At 52.6% G+C, this 9,783-nt stretch overlaps 1 protein-coding gene across 1 annotated transcript in view; it reads left to right on the top strand.

Moving 5' to 3' along the window:
• Positions 1-3,006, top strand: part of PAX1 (paired box 1) — a 37,268-nt gene extending 34,262 nt beyond the window's left edge. The window contains exons 2-5 of the mRNA XM_042820972.1: positions 161-790; positions 905-1,035; positions 1,113-1,317; positions 2,915-3,006. Coding sequence (XP_042676906.1) covers positions 161-790; positions 905-1,035; positions 1,113-1,317; positions 2,915-3,006 — 1,058 coding nt within the window. The remainder of the gene's footprint in view (positions 1-160; positions 791-904; positions 1,036-1,112; positions 1,318-2,914) is intronic.
• The last annotated feature ends 6,777 nt before the right edge of the window (positions 3,007-9,783 follow it).

Here is a 9,783-nt window from a genome sequence, read left to right on the forward strand (position 1 = left end):
CCTTTCCTTTCCTTTCCTTTCCTTTCCTTTCCTTTCCTTTCCTTTCCCTTCCTTTCCCTTCCTTTCCCTTCCTTTCCCCGTCCCCATTTTCCCTCCCCATCCATCTCCCCCCTCCCCGGGCACTGACGCTCTCCCCGCCCGGCCCGTCGCGGCCCGGCAGAGCACACGTACGGGGAGGTGAACCAGCTGGGTGGTGTCTTCGTGAACGGGCGGCCGCTGCCCAACGCCATCCGCCTGCGGATCGTGGAGCTGGCCCAGCTCGGCATCCGCCCGTGCGACATCAGCCGCCAGCTGCGGGTCTCGCACGGCTGCGTCAGCAAGATCCTGGCCCGCTACAACGAGACCGGCTCCATCCTGCCCGGAGCCATCGGAGGCAGCAAGCCGCGTGTCACCACCCCCAACGTGGTCAAACACATCCGCGACTACAAGCAGGGCGATCCCGGCATCTTCGCCTGGGAGATCCGCGACCGGCTGCTGGCCGACGGCGTCTGCGACAAGTACAACGTGCCGTCGGTCAGCTCCATCAGCAGGATCCTGAGGAACAAAATCGGCAGCCTCTCGCAGCCCGGCGGCCCTTACGACGGCGGCAAGCAGCCCCCCCCGCAGCCCGCCCTGCCCTACAACCCCCTTTACCAGTACCCGTACCCCGGTCCCATGGCCCCGCCGGCAGCCAAGATGAGCGCTCATCCCGGGCCCGTCCCCGCGGCCCACGTCGGGCTGCCCCGCTCCTGGCCCTCGGCTCACTCTGTCACCAACATCCTGGGCATCCGCACCTTCGTGGAGCAGACGGGTGGGTACAGAAAGTCACCGGGACTGCGCTTCTGCCCTCGGGGTTTTTTCCGTCGGGAAAAGCCCCGACGGCCGAGAGTTGATCCTGACGGCTCCGCGGCTCTGTCCTGCCCAGGAGCTTTGGGTGGTACGGAGAGCTCTGCCTACCCCCCCAAAATGGAAGACTGGCCCGGCGTGAACAGGACTGCCTTCCCTTCCGCCCAGGCCGACAAAGCCGCGGTGGAAGGGGACATCAAATACCCGCAGGTAAGGGGCGGAGGGGCCGGGGCCGGGGGCAGCCTTCAGGGCTGCCGCGCGTCTCCGACACGCGTGTTTGTGCCCAGCCCGCCCCGGGACTCTCCTCCGTGGGCAGCTTTCTCCCGGCCTGCGCCTATCCCCCCGGTAACCAGCACGGCGTCTACGGCGCGCCTGGCGGCTACATCCCCCCGGGACACCCCTGGCAGCCGCAGGGCCACCACGGCCCCGGTGTGACGGTGCACGGAGGCGATCTGGCCAGCGCCATGGCCTTCAAGCAGCCCGGCAGGGAAGGTGAGCGGGAACCGGGGGTCTGGGGGCAAAGGGAGGCGGAGGGAAGCGACTGGACCCGACGGGGATGTGGGATCCCCGTACCCCTCTGTGCCCTGATGGCACCCGCCGCGCACCGCCGGGCTGGAAACCATTTTCCCGGAGCCCTTCCGATTGAATGCAGCTCGGAGAAAGGCAGAGCGCAAGAATCGAGGATCATTAAATCTTAATCTCGATTGCCGGGGCCCCGCTCTCCGCCTGGGGCGGGATTTAAAGATAAACTCCGTCTGCAGAACGCGGCTTTGATTTGAACGCGTTTACCGCTAATTGGGACGATTCTTTTATCTGCCGTGAATGATTTCGGTTCAGTTCTGAAAGATTTATTTGCCCGATAGGTGGTTTCGTTTAAGAAATCCTAACTCATCTGTTCTGGATATAAAATGCCCCGTCGATATCTTTCTCCTTTTTCGTGGCATTAGACTTTCTAATATTTTTCACATTTGCAATCCATTTCCCGCTTATTAGTCCTTCTCTTTATTCTATTTTTTTTTATAATATATATATACATATATGTAGCTGACCTTTTACCGTTTCTATCCAACTCCGGCAACCTGCTGCGAGTTAAAACATCGGCCGTCTCGGGGACGAGTTATTGCGAATATCAATGGGTGAAAACGGGTCGTTGTAAACGTATTTTTTTGTTTAGAAAGCGTAACAATAGGGAAAGAGAAAGCGGAGAAAGAAAGGAAAGGAAAAAAGAAAAAGAGAGAAAGGGGAAGGGGAAGGAAAAAGAAAAAGAGAAAGAAGGAATGAATGAACGGGAAAACAGATAGGAAGGGAAGGGAAAGGAAACGAACGAAGCGTGCTTTTAATATATTTTTCGGCTTATTCTCCCCACATTTTAAGAGACTTGGAGGTTGAATTTTCTGACCTGGCAGTCCTTAAGCTGTATCTGCCGAAAGGCCCACCAACTTTCTTTCATTTTACTATGGTTGTTTTCTATATTCTTTCCCTTTTCCCCTCTCAGAGCTCGGCTCTTTGGCCCAACCCGGTACCGGCGGTGCTCCGGGCCGCGCTGCTCCGGGCTCGGCGGCTCCCGCTGCGGGTGCGGGGATCTCTTCGGTGCTGCGGGCGGACGGGGGGTGGTGAGGATGGGGGGAGAGGGCAGGGAAAAAAGAAGGAGGAAAGAGAGAAAAAATCAGCCGGGTGTATTGTTTGTCGGGTTCAGACCTTTTCCTACTTCGGTGCCGTTGTTAAGCTAGAAATTCTCCCCGGTTCTTTGCTCAGCACAGCAGTGACGGGACGTTTCGCACCCCCTGCCCCGTGCGGGGAATACGCGGGGGATACGCGGAGTCCGACCCGCACCCGGTGCTGTGCCACAGCTCTGCTACAGCCGCCAAGGGCTGCAGACCCCCCCCACCCCCCACGCGTTCCCTGCCCTTTTCCCCTTCCCTTCTTTCCCTTCATTTGGCAAAAGGGGATTTTGTCACCATCACGGTCCCTACTGCTTGGGGGACTCGACGGGATCTTCCTTCCCTGCGTCCCCAGGAGGTTTGGAGGTTGCCCACCCACCGCCCTGTTGTTATCTTTCTTTTTTTTTTCCCCTCTCCTCCTCCCGCAGTCACGGACAGAAAACCCGGCAGCCCCGTGGGGAAATCCCCGGATCCTCTCAGCCCCATCCACGGACTCTCGATCCCAGCCTCCTCCTCCTAGAGCCGCGCACCGGGCACACTCGCTTGGAACACACACCTGCAAACCGTGACTGGATCCCGAAGTGCCAGCCAGCTGTCACCCGACTGCCGAAGCCTCCGAGGGACGAGGAGACCGGGGAGCGGTGATATCCTCCCACGGCAGTCCCTGCACCGGGGGAAGCGGTGGGGACACTCATGGGGACACGTTGCCTCCATCGGATCGCGAAGGGGTGGCAGAAGAGACTCAGCCTTCCTTCTTTATTGTGTCTTTCTGCTTTTTTTTTTGTTTTGTTTTCCCCCCTCGCTTTCAGTTTTCCTTTCTCCCCATTGTCCCCCGAGGACCGCCGGCCGCATCCCAGGCTCTGTCCCAGCCCCAGAAAGGAACCAGCAGCCAGAGTGTAAATGGACAAATAAGCCACAACTTTTTGTGATATATTTTTATAATAACAAACCTTAATAAATAAATAATAATAATTAAAAAATAAAAAAAAAAAAGAGTGACCACCCTGGCATTTTTCCCCCGGTTGCAGCATGAGTGGCAGGTGACAAGTGGGGGTGACAATGGATGCTATGGGGCAGCCCACACACCGGGGTGTGTGTCCCCCCAAACCCCCGTTCGTCTGGCTCTGCTGGGCTTTTGTGTTCCCCGGCTCCTCCAGCCGCTGCCATTGGCGTGGGGCCCTTCATTGTCTGCAGAAGGGGAAGGTCCTCCGCTGGGGCAGGGAGGAAATATCCTGGCAGGAGAATACACACCCGGCTTTCTGCAGAGAGGGTGTCTTTGTGGGAGGAAGGCAGAACCATGCCAAGCTCGGCATCCCACTCGGGAAGCTGCTTTGCCTTCAGCCTCAGGGTGGCAAAGTTTGGTTTTGCCTCTGTTGCTATGAAGCTTCCAGCCAGGGTATGAAGCAGGGGAGGGGAAGGGCGAAAGTGCTGCCATACCCTAATAGTTACCTAGCACAGGTGCTAACTCTCTCTAGTCTGGATACGTCTGTTTAAGTCTGCATTTGAGCATGTGGCAGACTGGAAAAATCAATAGGCAGAACCCTTAAAGATCAAACTCATCACACAGGGAAGAGGGGAAACAGTGCCCTGTCTCCATAGCTCTGGAAGGCCGAAGGAGCCCTTTACATCCCCAGCACTCATCCCACCCCCGTTCCCAACACCTGGTGCCCCTCATCTCCACCCTCTGACAGAACCAGAGACGAAGCTCGGGGGCTGAGCATCCTTTTGGGATGGGTGCGGGGATCCCAGCCCAGCACTACCCAACATTGATGAAAACCTAGAGAGTCCCTGTGCCAGCTGGCTGTCCCACACACCCGCTGCCATGTCAGCACAACTCGGGCTGGATTTGCCACCAGAGGGAGACCCTATTGTTCTGCAAATACATAAAAGGAGTATTTTTGAGCTGTGAGGAAGCATTCACTTTCCTAGGCAGGGAACAGACAGATGCGCAGGCAATGCTTGCCATCCTACCAAACCCATGCAGTCTGTTTTTTGGCATGGATTTAGAGTGAAAACCAGTGGCTGCCTTGTGTTTTCTTGCTGGATGAGAGGGGGTTCCGACCCCGTGCCCAGCACCAGTCTGTGGCCACCACTGCCACGGCACAGGTAGAAGCAGGTGCTGTGGACATCATCCATTGGAAATTCAGTTAGAAACCTAAGGGACAACATGTTACTGGGGGTGAAATTTGCCACAACAAGCGCTTTCCGAAGGCTGAAAGCAGCAAGGAGCAAAAAAAAAGCGGTGTGAAGAGAGAGGAAAATCAGCTCCAGCTGGAGAGGATCGCTCCGTTCCGAGAGAATAAGGAGAATAGATTGTTTTGCTCATGTTGAAAATGGCACTGATAATAATTATTGTCGCTCTGAAGATTTATTGGAGCTGGGCATGTCCAGGGGGTTTGGGGCTCAAACCCTGCTCTGAGTACATGAGTGGATGGTGGGAAAGCTGCTGTTGCACGGCTCCCAGCTTCATCTGGAGGAAAATGGGGCTGATGTGGCCATGGGTGGTGAGAGGTGAACTGCAGGGGTGATGGGAACAGTGGGTGCTGGGATTCCTGGGAGGAGGGCTGCTGGCAGGAATGTGCTGCTCTGCATCTTGGGGCCAGCAGAGAGCTCCCAGGAGTATCACTGTGTGCCCCACGCACCTGGCTGGTTCCCCTCCACGGCAGAGAAACGCTGGGAGCAAAAGCCCCAGGCACATCCCAAAGCAAAATGGGCAGTGCTGCACTGCTCGCTGCCATCCGGGCTCACAGCAAATTCCTCTCTGCAGCGGGCAGGCTGACACAGCCCAGAGAAAATTGAACTTGATCAGAGCGGAACTTTCTGAATTTATGGCGACAAAGCAAGAGGGTGGAAACAATCCATTCTGACACTTTTCCACTGAAGATTTTGTCAAAATCGATACCATCCCTTTGAACATGTCAATTTTGATGAGGTGACATTTTCTGATGAAAAAGATTAGCTCCAAACTGTTTCCATCAGCCCTACCTGAGCCATCTATCCTTAGCTCTGTTTCTTTGGGGAGCGTGGAGCAGAATGAGGAACGTTATGGATCTCATGCTAGGAGACTCAACGGTGGAGCATGTGTTTATTTTCTTTGTGACACACTAAGAAACATAAAGATGTAAAACCGAAGTGAGTGGTGCTGTTGGAAAGGGGTTGCAGGTGTTTGGCACGAGCACAGATCGTGGCTGCTCCCACTTGCTCAGTGCCATGCACCATGTCACCGCCGTGCTCACGAGGACGGGGCACACGTTCAGGGTACAGATTTCCAGGATGGGTGTTTTCCAGTTCTGACCTCACCGTGGCTTTGCTGCTCACCTTCCCCCAACAGTCCTGATTGCAGGGCGCTGCAGGCACGTCCCCATCCGTAACTCATTCTGCAGGGTCACCAACACCTGCTTGAGCAGCGCCACTGGAGACCCCACTAGCCAAAGCGCCGGCTCTCACGCAAGGTCAGCTTTCAGTAAATGTTGGTTATGTTTGAGAACAGCCTATATACAATCATCCAACTCCAACTGGTTCAAATGTTTTGAGGTCTCTGTAACCGGATCCCCGTCCTCCTACAGGAGCGTATGCAGAAGGACACTCAGAATACGCGCCCCGCTCCGCCTGGCTCTCAGCAAAAGTTACAAACCAAACCATCAGCTGCAAATTTATAAACTTTCCCACAATTGCATAAGTTGTTTTTGCAAATGGGACACTGATTCCCAGATTGCTCAGGCACTTCATAGCGTTTCCTCCCAGGCAGCCATTTGGGCACTCATCCCGATGAGGCTGGAGGGACCTGGGGGAGCAGGATGCCCTGTAGCGATCCAAACCTAAATGGGTGCTCAAGAAGAGACCTGAACGAAGGGAATGACATGTTGCAGGAGTTGCCTTCCATGCTGGGAGCTATCCCACTGCATCTGCTCTGGCAGTCATCTGGTCTCTTTCCAATTGTCTTAATTAACAGCAAATATATCTGGCAGGGAGAGAACGCGGCCATGGAAGGTGATGAAACCTGGACGTGCCTCAGACAAGTGTTGCTAAAGGTGCTGATAGCCAGGATGGGCTGTGGTCTGCTCACTCCCTGCTGGCTCCGGGACCTGACCCCACTGCTCAGCCCTTCCTCGTGCAGCCCCTTTCCTTCTCAGCTCTGGTTTCAAACCCCACCTGTGCATGCTGCTCCCTTCTACAGCAAGCAGGATTTCTACCTTGCTTTGGACAATCCACCTTTGGCATCCCTAGCACTGTGTTCCCAAAGTGCAATTTTTGATGATGGATTTCTATTGAACACAAACCTTGGATGGCTTTTCCATCCAAAGCTTTGCAGCCCCCTCAGCTATTTCCTTAAACGCCCAGGGCTGTGTCCCCAGCCCTGCTGTTTGCATTGCTTACCCAGGCAAACCTGGTGTTCCTCTGCAGCTGGATGTTGGGGCGTGCAGCAGCACCCACTGCTGCATGCCAAGGAGTGCTATCTGGAAGTCCCAGAGGTGTTATCTGGGGATCATACCCAAAGGAGGCATTTGGGGAGTCCTAGATAAGTTATCTAGGTGTTCTTAGAGCTGTTACCTGGAGAGTCCCAGAGGTGCTCTCTGGGCAGTCCCAATATGCTACCTATGCAGTCCCAGAGGTGTTATCCATGCAACCCCACACGTTCTACCCATGCAGTCCCAGAGGTGCCTGTGATAATCCACGCAGCTGTAATTCTCTTCCTACAGCCCCCTACTAGCATCGACACTTCATACCGCTGCAATATTTATGTCACTTGCTTGGTATCCAAGGCATCCGCCCCACCAGTGCAAGGCTTTTATTTCCTGAAAGTGCTGAGAGACGTTTATGACCTGGAGCTTTAGAGGGAAGGAGCTACCTGCTGTCCCTGCTGCTGGGAAGGGGAAACAAAAGCAAGCAAGCGAGCTCTGCGCACTGCGGGCAGCGCAGAGCAAAGCTGATTTCCTCCCTTTTGCATTTCATTGTATCTCTTTGGAACCCCCCCCATTGAACTGATGGACGCAGGGGAAAAACAAAAGGAGAGTGGTGGTGTCAGGGTTCTGACAGGGGATCCTCTTGACAATTTGCAGAGAGCTGGTGATGATAAATTGAGGCAAAATAAATAAATAAATAAGAAATAAATTGTTGAGCCCCAAGTATAGCGTTACACAGCCACCAAGGAGCACTGTGGTTTCCAGGCTTCTTTCAGAGGCATTGTGTGTCAATGGGTTTTGGAACACGTTGGGGAAAGAAGATCAATGACTTGCTCGAAGATGGTAAGTCTTCTGCTGCTGGAATGGATATTACATATCTGAGTGTAATATTTCCCAGGGGAAAACGTACCCCCCTGCCTTGCCCCCCCATCCTGCAGAATAAATAAGAAAATGCTTTTTATCTCAAAGCTATATTAACCTGGCAAAGATGACAAAAGCTTTCACTGAAGCTTTCCCAGAGATAGCACTGTTTTGGCATCAGGTTCTCAGAAAGTGATGTCATCCTGAATTTCAGTGCCAGAGTTTTCCCTTTCTTCTTCAGATTTGTGGCGATGTCAAAGTTCTTCTTTACAGCAGATCTGTTTTTAATATTTCGTATTTAGGTTTTTCATTTTGGGGCTGGCTGGAATATCCTTTGGTTTCGACCTTGTAGATGCTGACATGCACGTAAAACCCCAAACTCTTGAAGAACATCTTGAAGAATTGGGGGATTAATAGAGATTACTTCTAAATCTACGTAAGTGCATTTTTTTTCCCTCTTTTTTCAGATGTTATGATTGCAGAAATACATGTAGCTCCACTGAATCCGTGAAGATGCATCTCTTTTCTCTTTGCATGAGCACCAGCTCTAACACCAGGTGTTGCTGATGGTTTCTGACATAGCCCCATCTAACGGGAAAACAGCAAAAATGCATTTTTTCAGAGCATTCTGCGTTTTCCCTACTCTACCCCAGCACTGTGCCCTCATTCCTTTTGCCATAGGGATATCCAGCCAGCCAGTCCTGCTATTGGGCTCGCAGTAACCGCTGGGAATAGAGCAGGGCAGGGTCTTGGGACACTCTTGGTTGCTGTTGCATTGTGCCACAAGCCCTCTCCTTTTTCTGCAGAAACACTCCAAAGTCAGTGGGGTATTCGTCTTTTTTTTTTTCTTCTTTGGGTTGCCAAAGAGTTATATTTTAAAGCTAGAAATACTTGTCAGCATCCTAGCACGGCCCCCAGAGCCGATGACGCAAATATGACATGAAGAGAGGTCAGATTACAAATGAGGCCACTTCAAAACCTCTCCCGGAAAACCGGAGGCTCGAAGAAAGAGATGAAATGTGCTGAGGAGGAAAAATAAAACAACAACCAGCACAGCTCTCCGTGATCTGCTCAGAGGAGAGAATCAAACAGCCTCCGTCAGGAACATTGCCGCCGTCAGTGCCACCAACGTGGCCATGGATCCAGAGAGACAGGTCTAGGAGAGCAAGCAGCTTCATGGAAACAACTCTGGAGGGCAAAGTGCTGCTCCCAGCCCTTGGTTAAACAAAACCAGGCTCTCGGAGGTCAATCCTCGCATCGTGAATTTGGATGTACACTCTATCTGCCAGAGGATTTGGTGCGGCAGGGGAAGCTTGCAAAAAAGGGGGTTCTGAACCCACAGTAAAGTCATAGAATAGTAGAATGTCTTGGGTCGGAGGGGACCTTAAAGGTCATCCAGTTCCCACCTCCTGCCATGGGCTTGTTGCCCCCCACCACATCAGACTGACCAGGGCTCCACCTAACCTGGTAAGTAGACCAGGATGAAGGTTCTGCTCCTCCACACCATTACCTCTGGGCACTTATCCATTGTATCTGTCAAGCTTTGCCCATCACACCTGTATCCCAGCAGCGGTTTTGGGGGCATGGCAAGCAGCAGCTCAGCCTCCCCCTCACCGCAGCAATGACAGAATCATGTCCCAAAGCTAACGCTGTCAAATCTCATCTGGCTCCGAGACTGAAATTCATCTCATCTCCAAAGCAATAGCAAAACATCATCTTTATGAAAAGTTGTCAGGAATCTAATTGTTTTGCAAACACTACAGATATCTCTTCCATTTCAAGGAACAAGTGGGGTTGCTTTTGGTTTTGGAACAATTGAGTAAGCATGAAGATTTCCAAACTTGCTCAGATACAAAACACTATTGTTATATAGTACACTGAAACAGCTGTGGTTTATAAGTACCATTAATGTGAAACTTTAACTTAAAAAAAAAAAAAAAAAGCCCTAAAAAAGTTAAAGGAACAGAAAACATTTCATCCATACTAATGTGAGGTTTTAAACATATAGGCTTTTAAGTGAATTGGCCATAACC

The sequence above is a fragment of the Centrocercus urophasianus genome, unplaced genomic scaffold (genome assembly GCF_019232065.1).
Source record: "Centrocercus urophasianus isolate 14NV4802_14NV808 unplaced genomic scaffold, USGS_Curo_1.0 seq_10, whole genome shotgun sequence".
Classification (NCBI taxonomy): Eukaryota; Metazoa; Chordata; class Aves; order Galliformes; family Phasianidae; genus Centrocercus; species Centrocercus urophasianus.